Below are 19,292 nucleotides of genomic sequence, written 5' to 3' on the forward strand. Positions count from 1 at the left end.
TACTTAACAGTTCATTTGCAGAACAAAAATTCCCATCATCTTGGAAACTGGCTGATATCACTCCCCTAATTAAAACCAAACCTGTAACAAACGCGAGTAAGCACCTTAGGCCAATATCACATACCCCAGCGTTATCCAAGGTTGCCTAAGACTTCATTGTCACAACGTATATCGCCCCAGCCATCCTCTTGATTATTGACCCAGACCATTTTGGAGCCATTCCAAAGTCCTCAACCACACAAGCACCTATCTCAATGGTACATAAGTGGTCAGAAGCTACTGATGCCACTGGTGCAGCGGTGAGGGATTATGTTGCTAGATTACAGGAAAGCGTTTGATCTAATCGATCATCGGATTCTGACAGGAAAAATTTGTAACCTCTCGATACCCCTTAGGATTGCACGCTGGGTATGTGAATTTTTGAAGGAACGACAACAACAATGGGGCTGTATACCCTCAGGTGTTCCCCAAGGTACTAAACTTGGCCCGTGGTTATTCCTGTTGATGATCAATGATTTGAGATGCCCCAATGCAAACAAGTGGAAGTATGTTGACGATACAACTGTTTCCGAATTCATTAAAAGAGGAAATCGCAGCACTATCCAAAGCGACGCCGTCATTGTGCAGGACTGGTCACATAAAAACAAGTTACAGTTAAACACAAACAAGTGCAAGGAGATGATCATTGATTTTAAGAAGCAAAAACATTCTTTTGATCCGATTACAGTAGAAGGAAAAGAACTTGAGGTTGTTAGCCATGCCAAGATTCTTGGAGTGACTATTTCTAACACTTTACTGTGGAACGATCATATCAACGATGTCATAAGGAAGTCTAACAAACGTTTATATTTTATAGTTTTGCTAAAACGTGCATGCGTACCAATAGAAGATATCATTATGTTCTATTACACCTGCATCAGACCTGTACTTGAATATTGTGCACCTGTATTCCACCATTCTTTGTCGAACTACCTAAGTGAGGACTTAGAACGAGTTCAAAAACGCGTGCTGTCGATATTATCTCCAGGAGAGTCGTACCAGCAAAATTTAAAGAAATTTAATGTACCAACACTTCAAAGTCGGAGACATGACTTGTGTGAAAAACTTTTTAAAAAGATCATGTGGGATCCATCGCACAAATTATACGGTTTACTTCCACAAAGACACCAACCAAAGTACAATCTTAGGAAAAACAAAACATTCAATATTCCCCAAATCAAGACAAAGCGTTACCAGAACACTTTTATTCCATCGATGTGCAGCTCCTATTAATAACATATCTTAGAGTTTCGAATATTTCACACTATTTAGTTCAATTGTACATATATGCTTTATTTATACTTACTTAAATAGTCTTATATTGTATACCTTTTTTTAAATGTAAATTAATTACGCAATTCAGCTCCAGGGCTGCGATATGATTTTTTGGAGTAAACGATCTATCTATCTATCTATCTATCTATTACGATAACCCAAGCAAGACTTCTCCAGAAACATTATGTGTTGATGCATAAAATGTATCTACTGACTCTCGTGTCTGGAAAAATTTTATTTGCCTGTCCTTCCTGTCTCATTAGGAATTAATAAGGTTGCATCTAAACACAAATTACTTAGGAATTTGCATACAATTCTTGGTTAAGAAAAATTTTTGGTGTTTGAGTGCAGATGCACCTATTTATGTTACCGCAGTTTTGTGACCACCCAATTAAAGTACTCAAACCTCTTTGGACCTCTGGCAAACGATGTTCGATTTTACGATGACTGAACCAAAGCAATCTTGACAAAACAGCAACTTTCTTTTGTCTACAAAAATTTCATATAAGCTTTGGTGCGCACTTAAAAAATAAATATATATGCACACAAGGCAAAAAAAATAAAGTTTTGATCGAGCCAACAGTAATACGAAATCTGATGATTCATGATTTCATCGATAGGCCTGATTTCAATGCTTGACGGGAATTATTTCCAAGCGCGACTCATGCATAAAGTATTTTTAATTAAACATGCCTTATATCAAACACTACAGTCTAGAAATTAATCAATATGTGTTCATACCTTTATATGCACGTGTTAAAACACCTCGACGTTTCCATAGATATGAATATCCAGCAAATATTTGGGATAGGGCTTCGCGAAATTATTGGTAAAGATCTTTACCCGCGTGCTTATGAACTTGATTGGCGGCATTTCATATTTGTTCACTTCGCCGCTCTATAGCTGGCAACAGCCTTCAAAGTAGTTTAATAGTTATTTAGATTTATTTTATTGCTTACACAACTATATAAGGGTTTTAATCATTTCATACTATAGAGTATATACAGTTATCCGGTTTTGCTTATACTATCAGGTTGTTTCGTATCTACCCCAATGACTATTTAAACGACTTCCAACAACCACACAACAACAATGGCAATGCAATTCTACGTAATGCTGTTTTAATGCATATATGGCTAGCGACCTTGCATGTTTGTGCACGCGTTGAACCAAAGGCAAAGCTTTATGGAAACAACTAAAGCATTAAAGCATAGATTCTAACCATTGCATTACCGCCGCATTCAGTTTATGACTTGAAATTTGACCTTAATGATATAATTGCATGAACTGAACGCTAAGAGAAATCTTGAAGCGCACGAAATAGCATTCGATTTGGCTAAAATGATATAACCCCTTTACTTAAGGCTTAAGCCTTCTGTTAAGGAATTGAATACGTTTCTAGGAGTATTATGTGTTACACATTCGTCGCTTCTTCTATAAAGTTGTAACATTCCAAATGTTTAATCTAATGATCGGAGTAGCACAAGAGCAATTACGCATTTAAAATAAACGACAAAATTTTTTAAGGCAAACATGTTTCGACTTAACTATAAGCCATCTTCAGTGCGAATGAATAGATTATTTACATTGTGAATTATATAAGTAGAAATATGATATATACATGCGAGGTGGTACTCAATGGATAACTAGATTATTTACAAAAATGATTGACAACATAACAGGAGACAGAATATGCATACTAAGTGAGACAACACAAAAGACAGAACATATCAACAAAAAAACTATTTATAGCTGGAAGATGGTATTAAAATGCTGAACCTGTTTGTTAAGGTCTGGTTTGTGTTTACGAATATAAAGAGCCTCTTTGAGTTTGAGAGAGAAGTGTCTAAGATAGAAAAGCAGTGTCTAAGATAGAAAAGCAGGATCGGGTTTATTTAGAATTGCAGTTGGGGTTTTGTAGGTGTTTATAGACGTGTGAGTTTTTGTTTATGTTTATGATTTCTGATCACAAAGTTATTCATATAAAGTTAGATCTTATTAAACCATGTCCATCAAGGCAAGAAAGAAAATACCGCAAACTTCGCAGTGTAGACCCGGTTATGTTTCGAAATGATGTAGTAAAATGTGCTCTATTCTCTTGTCAAAAGAGTAATGTGATGGATCTATGTGATCAATATGATAGTGAATTATCTGGGATAGTCGATTCCCATGCACCTCTGAAAACATGCATGGTAAGTTCACGACCGTCTGCACCATGGTATACTGAGAACATTGCCAGTGAGAAACGCAAGCGCCGTCAACTTGAAAGACGTTGGTGAAAGTCTGGATTAGATACGGATAGGCAACAGTATCATGATCAGTGCAAACGAGTGAGGGACATCATCAAGTCGTCAAAAATGAATTATTATTCAGCTTTTATTCTTGAAAACAAATCTGATCACAAAGTTCTGTTTAACACTATAGATTGTTTGTTACACCGCAAATCTGAAAAACATTATCCGACATGTAACTCTACTGCTGAATTGTGTAACAAATTTGCTGACTTCTTCTCTGGAAAAATTGTAGCAATCAGACAAAAAATTGATGCTTTATCTAATGCTGGTTCTCCTGACAATGAGCAGATTGAGGAAGCGAATATTGATTGTGAGCTGGATGAACTTTTACCAACCAGCGTCGAAGAATTATCTGTTCTTATTAATAAAATTTCAACAAAATCATGTTGTTTGGATCCAATGCCTGCGTTATTACTAAAGAATTGCATCAATGATTTATTACCCATCATTTGCCAGATTGTTAATCTATCGTTTGAATCCACTATAATGCCAGCTTCCATGAAGCAAGCGATATTATCTCCTGCATTAAAGAAACAGTCCTTGGATTTTGAAAATTTCTTAAACTTCAGACCGATATCTAACCTTAAATTTGTATCTAAGGTTGTTGAAAAAGTAGCGGCTACACGGTTATGGGATCACCTTTATAGTAATAATTTAAATGAGACATTCCAGTCGGCCTACAAGAGGTATCACAGCTGTGAAACGGCACTTATTCGAGTTCAGAATGACATCTTGAAGGCTATTGACAACAATAAATGTGTGATTCTTTTATTGTTGGATTTATCAGCTGCATTTGATACTGTGGATCATGAAATTTTGTTACATAGATTGCAGTCAAAATTTGGTATCAAAGGAAAAGCACAAGCATGGTTTCGCTCGTACCTTACAGACCGCACACATTTTGTTGAAATAGATGGGAACAGGTCATCAGTTAATCCAGTTACTTGTGGAGTGCCACAGGGGTCGGTGCTGGGACCATTATTATATTTACTATATACGTCTCCACTGGGAAATCTAATGCGGAAACATGACATATCGTTTCATTTATATGCGGATGACAATGAAATATATACCACCTTTACTTTCAACGATGATATTGAACTATCATTGGCAACCTGTCGTATTGAAAGTTGTCTCTCTGATATTACAAACTGGATGTCTGCAAATAAGTTGCAATTCAATACTACCAAGACAGAACTCCTTGTTCTTCACTCCAAGTTCCGACAGCTATCATTACAACCGTCCATAACAGTTAAATCTGACATTATCAGACTAAGTCAGAAAGTACGAAATATAGGAGTAACGTTTGATAATACATTGACTATGTCACTTCAAGTAAATGAAGTAGTCAGGAGAGCTTTCTATCATTTAAGAAACATAGCCAAGATCAGAAAGTACATTAGTGCTAGCACGACCGAAGTACTTATCCATTCCTTTGTCAGTTCGAGATTGGATTTCTGCAATTCACTTTTGTATGGTTTACCTAAGTACGAAGTTAATAAATTGCAAAATGTGCAAAATGCAGCTGCACGGATTATAGCTTTAGACCGGGAGCCCAGAGGGTCGAGCCTAGCTGGAAAGCAAACCAATTTTAATGCACATAGTGATGTTCTACATGCGTACGACTATACGAAAATGAACGTCTGCCGGGGATAGGCTGGTGGGCGTGGTTAGGATGGGCACGTGAAAGATGCAAGAAAATCAGCTAGATCAGCTGTGAGATAACCGAAAAAAATATTTGCCAAAATGTTCAGCATAACTTTTGTAGTTACAAATGTCCACTGCCAGACATATTGGGTGGTGGGTTGGCCCCGCCAGACAGCCTCGAAGGCCCACCCCCCAAATTTGTCTAGATCAGCTGTGAGATAACCAAATAAAATATTTGCCAAAATGTTCAGCATAACTCTTGTAGTTACAAATGTCCACTGCCAGACACATTGGGTGGTGGGTTGGCCCCGCCAGACAGCCTCGAAAGCCCACTCCCCAAATTTGTCTAGATCAGCTGTGAGATAACCAAATAAAATATTTTGCATGATGTTCGGTATAACTCCATTAGTTCCAAATTGCCACTGCCAGACATTTCGAGTGGTGGATTGACCACGCCAGACAGCCTCGAATTCCCTTACCTCTAGAAAATTGTTCATGATCATCTATTTCTAGATAATCAGCAAATTATATACACTGCGTCCAAGAATTATATGCAAAATAGTTTTTCCGCTACATTTAATTTGGTTTTTTAAAGAGGATTATGAAATTTCGTATATATTATGAAAACACTGTATCATGCCCACAACTGAAGCTTTTGGCTGATCTGAGCAGTGGTAAACAAACAGCGGCCATTTATGCTTTAAATAGAGATCTTGGGCGTCCATTTTTATATGCAAGATAGGCCGCGGAGTTGAAAAGACCAAAATTATTCAAGCACTACAGCAGAAGCAACCCACCCTTCAAATCGCTAAAATGCTTCAACGTGACCATCGTAAAATCAAAAAATATGCTACAAATCCACAATCCTGCAATGGAAGAGCAGACAAGGGGAAGATTCAGGAAAAGTCAGGTGTGTCTCGTCGGGGAGTCAGTTCACTTAAACGCGAAGTCCACCGTAATCATCTACAGACCTCCAAGCAGGTCTTCGAAGCAGTTGGTACGTGTAACGTTTCTTAAAGCAGCCGATGTTCCATTCTAAAGCGTAATGCAAAATGTAAGACACCCTTGGTGCGACCTCTTTTAAGGAAAGTTCATGGAGAAAAGAGACTCGAGTGGACGAAAAAATATGTGAAACAGAACTTTGAGTTGGTGAAAAAATATGTGAAACAGAACTTTGAGTTGGTGTTATTTACTGACGAGTCCCGAGCAACCCTTGATGGATCCGATGGCTGGAGAAGAGGATGGTGTGATATGAAAGGATTACCTCCAGTGTTTCAGGCATCAACAAGGCGAGTTATGTTCTGGGCTGCGATCATCAATGATGAACTTGTCGGCCCATTTAGAGTCGAGGATGCATGGGTTAAAATGACCGCCCCGAAATACATAGCTTTCCTAAAGGAGCATTTTTTGCCATGGTATAAGAAGAAAATTTGTCATTTCGGAGGAATATGGTTTTTATGCAGGACAATGCTCCTTCCCATGCTGCACACTTGACAACAGGCTTTCTTAGTAAAGTTCTTGTTAAAAAAGGTGAAATTATGCAATGGCCAGCACGCTCTCCGGATCTCAACCCAATTCAGAACTTGTGGAAAAAAGAGAGGTATATGCCGGTGGAAGACAGTACTCGTCAACAGAAGATCTTTGGAATGCAATTAAAACTACTGCTAGAGGTATTTCACCTGATGCAACAGGAAACTGATTGCATTGATGGATCGAAGGCTACTTTTAGTCAAATCAAATCATGAATGATACATTAAACATTAATGAATAATATTAATCTTCTATTTTTGGTATATCATTATATAATTTATTATTTATCAAATGTGTGTGAGAATATATTGATTAAAATTACCTAGATAGACGATATTGTCTCATTTTATAAATTTTTCCATTGTATCAATTCGCTAAATAGCAGTATAAGTGTAATATGCATATAAAAATGGACGCCCAAGATCTCTATTTAAAGCATAAATGGCCGCTCAGATCAGCCAAAAGCTTCAGTTGTGGGCATGATACAGTGTTTTCATAATATATACGAAATTTCATAATCCTCTTTTAAAAACCAAATGAAATGTAGCGGAAAAACTATTTTGCATATAATTCTTGCACGCAGCGTAGATTACAATTGGTAATGTCGGACAGAAATGGACTGCAAATATTTTGTACTGTTGCTTTTCAGGCCGATTGTATACAGTCTAGGCTTAAATAAGTTCATTTCTATTAACTGTGATGAGTTATATTCAAATTTTTGAGTTAAAAACAATTCACCACCAGAAATGTCTGACAATAGTCTTTGGTAACTATTATATATATATATATATATATAATATAATAATTATATTAATATATATATATATATATATATATATATATTTCGAAGTATATAATTTGCTGATTATCTAGAAATAGATGATCATGAACAATTTTCTAGAGGTGAGGGAATTCGAGGCTGTCTGGCGTGGTCAATCCACCACTCGAAATGTCTGGCAGTGGCAATTTGGAACTAATGGAGTTATACCGAACCTCATGCAAAATATTTTATTTGGGTATTTTACAGCTGATCTAGACAAATTTCGGGAGTGGGCTTTCGAGGCTGTCTGGCGGGGCCAACCCACCACCCAATGTGTCTGGCAGTGGACATTTGTAACTACAAGAGTTATGCTGAACATTTTGGCAAATATTTTATTTGGTTATCTCACAGCTGATCTAGACAAATTTCGGGAGTGGGCTTTCGAGGCTGTCTGGCGGGGCCAACCCACCACCCAATATGTCTGGCAGTGGACATTTGTAACTACAAAAGTTATGCTGAACATTTTGGCAAATATTTTATTCGGTTATCTCACAGCTGATCTAGCTGATTTTCTCGCATCTTTCACGTGCCCATCCTAACCACGCCCACCAGCGTATGCCCGGCAGACGTTCATTTTCGTATATTCGTACGCATGTAGAACATCACTATGTGCATTAAAATTGGTTTGCTTTCCAGCTAGGCTCGACCCTCTGGGCTCCCGGTCTACTTGTTTGCGAAAGTATGACCACATCAGTCCAATTTTAAGAAATCTACACTGGTTGCCAGTTCAAGAAAGAATCTTTTTTAAGATGAATTTAATGTGTTTCAAAATAGTAAATAATATTGCTCCCAAATATTTGCAAGAACTTGTATGTCTTTATGAACCAACAAGAACACTTCGATCATCTTCAGATAAATGGCGTCTTAAAGAACAATCATACAAACTTAAAACTTATGGATATCGGGCATTTTCGGTAGCAGGGCCAAAACTATGGAACACACTTCCAGTAGATATCAGATCTATAACTGACATTAACATTTTTAAAACAAAATTAAAGACGTATCTTTTTAAATTAGCTTACAACGTATGACTTATAATTTATAATTATGATTATAAGACATTCTCATTATTAAGTTTTACTGCAGTTTTAAATAGTATTGGTATTGATATAGAATTTGTAGCGGTTGAACTTTAACCTTTTCATATAAGACGTGTAAAATATTGTATAATTAATTTTAAAATGTAAAGCGCATAGGACAGCAGTGAATATGCGCTATAGAAATTTTATTATTATTATTATTATTATTATTATTATTATTATTATTATTATTTGTCAGTGGAGGTGTGTTCTTTGATCCTTGTGGCGAGATGTCTGGTGGTTTCACCAATATAACAGGAATTACATCCTGCGCAAGTAAATTTGTATACCACAAGGGATTTTAGATCACTGGGGATTGCGTCCTTAAAGTTGAAAATGTTTTTTTATTTTATAAGAAGTGAACACCAGTTTTAAGTTTATGTCACTGCAGAATCGTTTGGCAATGTTGAGAAGTTTCTGTTCTGTAATTTGAGAGTAGTGTCCTATGTATTTTAATCTAATGTTCTACCAAATTCAATGCGATTGAGCAAAATTCCGGCAAACGTTCCAACGAACGGTAAATCAAAACGGTTGAACGCTTTTGGAACCATTTTGGAACTTTTTTCTCGAGGCGTTCGAACGGGCAATTTCGAACGATGAACGATCTCAAAAATTGTTTCAACGAACGCAGAACGTACGCTTCAAGTGTTTGAGCGGCAAACGAACGGATAATGAACGATATGAAGCTCACACATAAACAACAAAGTAAATTGCTTAGCACGAGTGGCAAATCACAACTGTATGGTCTGCTTGCTTCTACGATTTATAATTAACTTCGTTGATTAGGTACATATGACATTGATCGAGTATTTATGTTGCGCTGTCAACGGAGCGTAATTATCCCTAAAGCTGTTGGACGGCATGTATCATAATATATGTCTGCAGTCAGTGTAGTGGCATGATTGTGGCCATATCCTTCAGGTATATTTGGCTATTGTTTTTACAATTTTACTCCATTTTATGATTTTAATATTATCCATGCTGTACTGGTATACGTAGCAGTAAAGAGCAGGGTGGGGTAGCGATCAAAGCTCTGCATGCTCCCTCATAGCTGAACATGCATAAACAGCCTATAATGTTACATCCGCTACTTGCGTTTACCTGTTGCGTTAATCATGTTCTCCGGTATATCAAACATGCACATGCAAAAGACAGTTGACCGCATATTTTACCGTTGTTTGATTTAAACACCAGTATCATGGTCTAGGATCGAAGGATTCCCCAAATCATCTGGTTTCGTCCGTGAAATTGGGTATATAAATTCGTCAAACCGTTTATAGGGATGAATCGGCCCATCCAAAAAAAACGGTTCATTTTTCTGTGCGTTTAAACGGTTATTCGTATCCGTGCAAACGCTTTCTCCAAAGCGTAAAAACGCTTTCTTGAAAGCGTTAAATTTTTTCGTGTTTTTTTCGTGTTTCGTGTAAAAATTATTCGTGTTTTAACTCCCTGGCCCTTTAACGGCATGGTGTTGCCACTGGTCCAAATTAAGAAATATTAGGAAAAATTTAAGACGCCTTTAAAATCATTCCAAGCATTTGTAATGTGTGAAATATTCTTTGAAGATTCGTAGCAAATCGTATGGCAATAATCTGTAATCAATTTTTACTGACACTGCATGTATCTGCCAGTGTTTGTAATACCGGTACCAATCAGGGTTGCCAGAATTTTGAAGGCCAAACTCGATAGCAATGGCCAATGGTCACAAAGGCACTTTGTTTTCTTTGTTTTCTTGGCAGTACTAATGATAATTTTGCATCGAAAATTCACATATCTGGCAGCCCTGCATGATACCATGCAATAATATTAGAGATTAACGCAATTTACTGTCAATTTGCCTAAAATCAGAATTAGCACGTATATCTCCATTTCGAATTTTGAACAATACTGAAAAATTGGGAAAAAAGGTGCAGGACCAAAATACAGTCAAAGTGTACATATAAATTTGTGGTCGGTTTATTTTAGGTACTTTAAATGCGTTCAGCAGTGAAGGCAATACAACTATAGTGGTTATCGCTGTTGTTGTTCCAACTTTCGTTTTACTTGCCGGGCTTCTCATTGCTTATTGGCTTTACCGAAAACGAAGAAACGCACGGCAACAAGAAGTATTCAATATCCCTATACACGAGGTTAGTTTTATTTACCTATTCTCTATTTTATGTTTAAACACACGAGCGGCCGTGTTGCATTAAATGATACAAGTGGACAACCGCGAGTGTTGTAAACAACTTGTGGAATAAATTTGTAATCAAGAGGGTTGGAATAAATATGACTGAAATCGGTTAAAAACACTATTGGTTGTCCCATGTACTTTTCCGATACAACCACTTGTGTTTGTAACTGACATGCACATTTATTCAAAGTAATATCTACACAGCAAAAAATCATTTTCTTATTTCAAGAAAAAAAAACTCATTTTAAGAAAATTTTCTTGGGAGAATAATAAGAAAATTTTCTTACTTTTTTTCTTAAGAATTTTTTTCTTAAGAAAATTTTCTCAAAATAAGAAAAGTTGCACACAAATAATTTCTCAGTTTAAGAAAATTTTCTTGAAATTAGTCCAAAATTTCTTATAGAATGTTCATAATGAGAAAAATTTTCTTAAGAAATTTTTCTTAATATAAGAAATATTTCCAAGAAAATGTTTTCTTATAATGAGAAAAGTTAATTCTCAAGAAACCCTAGAAACTCTGACATGATATTTTGTTATAAGTAAGAATGTAATGTAAATTTACTAAAATATTCATGAGTCATAATATAGAATACACAGCAGACATTAATACATGAGAATTATAGGCACTACATAATTACTTAGAAATACAGAGAAATGAATTATCATTTGAATTATCTCACGCTGGATTTCTGTAAATGAAAACAGCATTTTGCAAACATTATATTATGACTTTGTTCTATTTTAACAGTTCTTGACCGAATATGTCACGCCATGCTTGTAAAGTGCAAGTAAGAAAAGCTTCATCGTTGACTAGGAAGTCAGCAATGACTTCCTAGTCATTGTTGACTTTGTCAACAAACTTCAACAATAAGGAACATTTGAAACACAAGTAATTATGAAGTTTACTCTCAGCTGAAATTCTTCAAATTGAATGCGAAGAGCATATATATTTCTTATAACAAGAAATTGATATCTCAATATTTTCTTAAGAAAACAATTTCTCATTTTAAGAAAAACTTTTTCTTATGATAAGAAAGTGATATCTCTGATATTTTCTCGAGAAATAATTTTCTTATTTCAAGAAAATGTTTTCTCAAATTAAGAAGAAAAAAATCTTAAGAAAATATTTTCCCAAAATAAGAAAATTATTTCTTGAAACAAGTAAATATTTTCTTAAAACAAGAAAATTCAATTTCTTAAGAAATTCATTTTTTGCTGTGATATGGGTATACAGGGTGTGCATGTGACCTAATCCACGAAATTTTGTTGGGTATAAACCTCATTAATTATTTATGATTCACAAACAATATTAGTAATTGAATGCAATGTGAATCATCTAGTTACCACGAGATTTTTCAGGCATTGGCTGTCCTCACTCCCCCCAGTTTTTCCCCAATAACTATTGAAAACCTTTACCCCACAATAAAGACAAATTATAGTAGTCCTAATAAAATCAAAATGAATTATTTCAATCAGATTATAATTATTGAGATGATGCAAAGAAATGATTTCAATAACAACTAGAATAAGCGTGACTATAGACTTGGCATTTTCAATTGAACAAAATTAGTATTTGAAAACTGTTTTCCCTAATAATTCGCATGAAATATGAATAAAACACACATAAGTGTATAATAGATTTTTGTGAGATAGAAGAATTAAAAGCTATCTCAGTTGGCCTATCTGATATAATCTTTATTATAATTTTTGGCCATATTCTCAATAGTTAAACAAAGCACGAAAAGCCTCTAAAGATAACATGGACATTCTATTTCCTGAACACCTAAAGAACGTGGACAGTTCCCCAAGGAAAAGATTACCATCCATTCACGAACATAATAGTAAAGAAGAAAAACAGGAAGAAGGCAAGTATATAGTGAAGAATATTGAAATATACTAATATGTCTCAAACAGGAAACTAAGCAACATTCCACAAAATTGCACCGCTAGCTTCCGAGTTGCTAGTTGACTTAAAATGATAAAAAAGACAAAGCTTCAGACTATATCATTGTTCCGAGGAACTGGCGCTGTTTAGATAGTCCCTATAATAACATTGTTCTAATTCGGGGCTTATGCTTCTCGCTACTCCTATCCTATTTTAATGGACACAATTTTTAAATGTGTAAATGCAAGTTCTAAAAAACATGTCGGTAAAATGTCGCAATAAAATGATTCCACATTTCTAGAAATCATGTCCTATGTTTGTATCTTGGACGACTGGGAAATCAAAAAGAATGATCTGACGATTCTAAATAAGAAGTTAGGTGGAGGATGTTTTGGTGTTGTAAAGAAAGGACTGTTCAAAAAGAAAAAGAATGATGAAGAATTTGTGGCTGTTAAAATGCTAAAAGGTAGCTGTGCAGTTTAATCATGTTATAAAGTTTTTTTACAGTTAAGGTGGTACACCACAAAGAGGTCATTTGCATAACATACTTTAACATACTTAATATCTGTTTTTTAGAGTCCAGTTGAAAGCACAGACATCAGTGTGCCAAGTACGCTTTAGTCGTTTTAAAGCTTAGTTTTATGGTACAACTGATGGAGAGTTTTTGACGCAATATACTGAAATAAACTTCGGTAGGATTGCGCAAAAAAATCTTTCTTTTCGGACGAGTATCTGAACTCCGAAACGACTGCTGAAGCGAACTTAGCACGTGAAAGTCTGTGCTGTGAAATAGAAATAGAACCATCATACATCTCTAGTTCAACATATTTTAATATTTCTAAATTTATAATTATTATGCAAATGATCTTTTTGTGGTGTAACAGCTGAGGTTGCTTGCTTCGAGCAAAAGGAACTCAGATTTCCCATTCCAAATTAATAAATGTGAATGTAGGCCCTCATCGGATAGTACAATGGACATGGCACAATGACGGAGGAAGATCATTAAGTGTTGGGGGAGCGGGGCTAATAGTCATACAATCATTTTAGTAGAATACAAATTAATAATGCTGGATGTGAATCAATTACGAGTACCCCCCTCCCAGACACACTTCTGCCACCCTTATAATAATTATGTTGGGGAAAATAGGAATCAGAATGGATTTTCTGAGATCCAAAAATGGGGGAAAACGACGATGCAGGCGTCGATAACAACGTCCGAAAGTCGACTTTCAGATTTATTTTTAGTCGATTCCAAACTAGAACCCTAATCCAGAAATGCTTAGCTTCCGAGGAAGACTCTAGCTCGTACTGAGTAAGACTCTTTGCGGCTAGTGTGATGTATCAATTCTTTCCATTCATGTATGGTTCGGTACCGCAATCTGCCTTAGGAAAATACCCAACCTTGCATGTTTCACAGGTAGGACGTGCCGTGGAGCAGCTAAGATACGAATATAAAGGTGCTGACATCAGCAATTGCACTGTCCCCGTACACTGGAGACGGATATCTTGGAATAGGAAAATTTATAATACTATTTTCATACATTTCTAAGACGAACCATCGGCGGCAGACCGCTCGAATCTCTTAATGGAGCTATTTATTTTGAAAGAAGTCAACAGAAGTCCACATCCAAATGTCATAAGACTTATTGGAGCACACACCATCGCAGGTACTTCATTGAAAAACTGAATACCGTCATATATAGTACTGGTTTAAAATTTTTTGCAAATTATCGTAAAAACGTAGCTAAATCTGTTTTTACTGCAAATTTGTATTTTTGAAAAATAATAATATGATAATAATTATACTAAATAACGGCTAATCCTATATTGCAAATTACGATTTCAACGTCATGAACATGAGTTTTGTCTTTGTAATGTAGAACCTATCCTGGTACTAACCGAGTTTTGCTCACGTGGAAATCTGCAGTTTCTACTAAAAAATAGTCGAATGTCAGTGACTGATGACAATAACAAAGACATATCACAATACAGAAATGTTTTTTCAATATTGAGCGACAGAATACTACTTCAGATCGCTGTTGATATAGCATGTGGAATGAAACATTTGGCTGCAAATCAGGTACGAGTTTGTAATAAACATTCGTTAATTCCAAGCAACGTCACAATTTGACTTTCACCCTTATTCAATTTTGTGTCGGCAAGCATGAGAAAGTATAAAGCTTTTGATTTTCTTTTAATGTGGACCGATAAAGGGAGCATACGATACGGTAGAATTTTAACAACTGAAAGAAAATCGGGCGAAAATTTTCGTTTGGTCCAGGAATTTAAAGTTTGGCCGTGTTCCCTGAACGAACGTATAAAATCGCTCATTGTCATACGGCGAATGTCAAGATTCGGATATTTTATGGGTTGACGAACTTGGATTTTTTCTTCAATCACCTAAAAAACCTTATTAGTATCATCAGGCAGTTCAGCCATACGAAACCTATAGTATACACATTTGAACCCAATCAGTTGACCGAATGTAGAAATATCCAAGAAAAGTATTTCTATTACCAAAACGTTGACCAAATAAATGATGGATTTCAATTCATTACTAACAATTACTTGGTGCAATTAGTTTGTTCATAGGGATCTCGCAGCAAGGAACATTCTCATTTCAGCCAACTATGAGGCGAAAGTGTCAGATTTCGGTTTGGCCAGGCCGATCACAGGCGTCGAAAAAATGTATGTCAAGTCAAACAGAGTACGTAATCTTAATATCGTTGTTTGTTTGACCATTGATTGTGATTCATAACTGGGTTTTTCTAAACGGAGATCTCGCCTACGGAACTCGTATGGGGTGGTAGCATGAAACGCCTTTAGACTCTAGCAACGTTTTTCAGGCTTTTGGTATGCAATGTATACAGTCAAATTTTAGTTTTCTGTTCAAATTTTTATTTTTAGAATTTATTACCTGTGAAATGGATGGCAGTGGAATCACTTACACAAGGAATATTTCGAACTTCAAGTGATGTGTGAGTTTTCTTCTCTAGATATCGACCATACGGAGAGCGATAAAGGACTGGTAATAGCGAGTGTATTAGTGCATCATAAGGTTTTCTTGAATATGCCTCTGGTCTACGTCATCAGCAACAGTCAAATTGTTGAACAGACTACTAAAATTCCTGGCTCATCTGCATGCAACATGGAAATAGGCGACAACTGCACCCATGCAGCACTGGTTCCACATATTATTGCTGTTTTTTAATAGTCACAGCGGACCAACTCTAGAAAGCTATCAGCACTCATACATTGGTCTAAAACCAGCCTAATCCATCGACGATGGTCGATCAGAAACCGGCCTGTACCTGGTTGGAATATAGTTTATATTTATTATTTTGCACAAAGCGCACATGCAAATATCCGACAATAAGCTTTCATTGCTTCTTTAAATAGTAATTATATCATTTCTTAGTCATGTAGACAATTGTTGTGTTTTTCTATCGCATTACTCTTCTAACGTTACTCAGACTTAGACTGTTACAGCTTTAAACCCCTGGTGCATTATACGACAAACCTTTTTTTTCTCCTGTTTGTTTTTCTAAAGGTGGGCATATGGTATTGTACTCTGGGAAATCACAACATTAGGTATACCATGTTTATTAAATATTAAACTATAGGGTGCATGACTCGTGTACACAACATGACACGTACACCACTTCAAATTGCGCGAAAAATTACTGAATTTTTGGCAAACAGTCGTGATGCTGTCTGACCTTCGATGTCTGTCCACAACAACGTAATGATTCGCAAATGCAGTTTGAAAAGAGTTCAAACTGAAGCCCTGGTCAAATAACTGGCCTAATAAGATTGAGTTAGTACTTGATATTGATTCTTTTCTACATGAAACTTTTTCAGGGAAGGAGCCGTACCCTGATATCTCCCCATTCGATACATTCACCTTTGTCACATCAGGAAATCGTATGGAGCGTCCTCCTCATTGCTCAGAAGAACTGTAAGTTGCAATTACTGCAGGTTAATATATTCGATATCTATAATTTTCCAGTTTAACTTTTCAATTGCCAATTATTTACTAACCAATGTAAAATTGAACGCCGAAACGACACCTTTTCGAAATCTACTTATGTACCTCTGTCTGGAAGGGTCTTTAAAACTTTTTTTTTAAAACCTTGTAAATCTTGCATGCATGAACATATAGAGAGCTGAGATATGAACTTCGAATGATATGTGCATGATTCTTCACATCCCGGTGTTGCAGCTGGAGTCGTGAATATGGTATTCTTAATAAGTATAAATGATTACGGCAGCGTATATTACTATATAGCTAATGAGCTAACGACGTGTAGTATATAATCGCTGACAATTCCGCTCTGATACATTTCAAGGTATGGCATAATGAGAAAATGTTGGGAACACGATCAAAAAGACAGGCCATCCTTTGAAAAAGTCCATGAAGAAGTAAAGGAAGTGTTGCATGAGACCAATGACGTAAGATACATATTTCTAATGAAACTTCGTTTTTCATTTCCTTTGAAAGGAATTATGTACAATAAATATCGCTCCCCAAATTTTTTTGGACAAAATCAGTCATATTGCAATTAAACTGCTTCTTTTTACTTTTATATCAATGTAGATCACTCATGCATGCAATAAATTAGTTGGTCAGAAAGATTTTTCTAATTATGTACTGGATTGATCCTTTGTCTAACATGATGGTCTATTGAGATTTTCAAGTTAAATTATTATTTTTTCTCTAAAGAATCACGGGGTGTATTTATATACAGTGTTTAATATTACACACGTGCATGTAAAAGCAAATAGAATTCTGTTTCATCTATATTCATACAAAATATAATTTTCATTTTTATCCAGCGAATGTAGCTATATAAATGTGGTTGAGATGGACGAGGAAAGTCGCAAATAATTGACTGTTCTAGAAGATCGCAGGATCAGTGTTGAAAGTATGAAAGACTTACGTTATACCGAACGATAGAAGAAATTACAAGATATTGTAGTGTAATCGTACTTGTTAGAATGATGGATCGACTCATATAATTGGTTTTCAGATCAGTAATTCTATAATACTGAACCAACGGACTTATATTCGCAAAAGTGTATAAAATATATGTTTCCTTATCTATATATAGTGCAATTTTATTTTGTGAAAGCATGCAGTGAGGAAATCTGGGTGTCGAAAACTGGAATATAGATTATCCTCAGTGTACAATAATGAATGCAATTTTTAAGATTAACGTCAAACTGTAGCTACTGTGTAACTTGTATCATGTTATTTTGTTTTGGATATAATTATATTTTACCACGCATATTGTAGTATATACATATTAGTATACGGGTATGTTTTATGTATAACCCCAAGAAAGAGTTGTATTAACACGAACCTTAATAAAGTCTGTTGTCATGTCTAGCGAAACCAATTCCGTATATATACGGGGATTTCGTCCCTGTTTACACTACGGATATCCAATTCGCTTAACATACACATCTCGTTTTCCTTAAATTAAGAAGCAATGACTTGTTTTGTAGCAAATGGTTTCTAAATATGATAGATCCGACATTTTTCAATCTGTGACAAAAAATTCTTCACTGCCTTTAAATTTAGGTACTAAATTTGACCTGCTTCGAAAGCAATTTAGTATAGTGTCAACGATGCCTCGCCGCCTTTGAAATGCAATTAACATTGTTTGTCAAGAATCGCGCCCCCTCGTTATTAAAGAACTTTTAATGTTCGTATACTTCCCACGATCAATAAATTGATAAAGGATCTCTTCTTCGCAAGATATATGTCTACATGCAGGATGTCTACGTCAGAAATTTAATGTAGTGTTTAAAAGCTAAGCACACAAGCCTTGCCCTAAGAAGTTGGATTGTCACTAGCGCACAAAAACCTTTGTTTTCGGAAAATGATGCAATGGATTCCCCGTTCTTAAATTTTGAATCAGACCTTGCTTTATGTGCGTATATATGAATTCTTTTCATTGGAAGAAGTTAATTTTTCGAAAGATCTACTAAATTTATAAAGGGTCTAGCTTGTCAGCCCAATAGATTTTAACCGAGCGGAATCCAGTATGAATCATGCAATAATAGAAACCTAGGTCCGCGCCGCGCGGACGTTTCCTTTTATACTCATTGCTGAGTCAATACGTATACATGCAGCTAATTGGAAAAAGATTGCGTTCTTTGAATTGTGAACCCATGCAATAAAGACTTATTATTATTATTATTATTATTATTAATAAAGTTTTATTACTAATCTTCTTAATCATTGGGTCCTATATTGCTCATAAAATGTGTATGCAGATGCAGAATGCGTATTCAGAAGAAAAATCGAACTTTTTTAAGATATTCAAAAGGTTTCTCTTTATATAGTGGTACAGAAATGCACAATTGTGAACAAGCGATTAGATTTTCGGGTTTAAACGTCTTAAACACCAATTTCTGCGGTGTCATTCCGAGTCTTAATATATTGTCGTAATTAAGACCTGCGAAGCTAAATTTCTTCTACTGTAAATTATTTCTTGATACGAAAAATATACATCTTAAAATAATCTCGGGAATTTAATCGTCT

The 19,292-nt window shown here is 35.6% G+C and overlaps 2 protein-coding genes across 2 annotated transcripts in view; both read left to right on the forward strand.

Moving 5' to 3' along the window:
- The window catches only part of LOC114544682 (cubilin-like), a 39,530-nt gene extending 26,773 nt beyond the window's left edge, over positions 1-12,757 (forward strand). Inside the window, exons 8-9 of the mRNA XM_028563255.1 lie at positions 10,650-10,813; positions 12,584-12,757. Of these exons, the coding sequence (XP_028419056.1) occupies positions 10,650-10,813; positions 12,584-12,757 (338 nt within the window). The remainder of the gene's footprint in view (positions 1-10,649; positions 10,814-12,583) is intronic.
- A 291-nt stretch (positions 12,758-13,048) lies between these two features.
- Positions 13,049-17,999, forward strand: LOC114544691 (tyrosine-protein kinase receptor Tie-1-like). The gene is made up of 9 exons (XM_028563263.1): positions 13,049-13,208; positions 14,293-14,409; positions 14,623-14,822; positions 15,324-15,449; positions 15,650-15,720; positions 16,293-16,333; positions 16,604-16,700; positions 17,092-17,194; positions 17,579-17,999. The coding sequence occupies exons 1-9, from the start codon at positions 13,049-13,051 to the stop codon at positions 17,585-17,587; spliced, it is 924 nt and encodes a 307-aa protein (XP_028419064.1). The 3' UTR covers positions 17,588-17,999.
- Positions 18,000-19,292: the final 1,293 nt, after the last annotated feature.

Source organism: Dendronephthya gigantea, unplaced genomic scaffold (genome assembly GCF_004324835.1).
Source record: "Dendronephthya gigantea isolate DGI-Jeju-01 unplaced genomic scaffold, DenGig_1.0 000004F, whole genome shotgun sequence".
Classification (NCBI taxonomy): Eukaryota; Metazoa; Cnidaria; class Anthozoa; order Malacalcyonacea; family Nephtheidae; genus Dendronephthya; species Dendronephthya gigantea.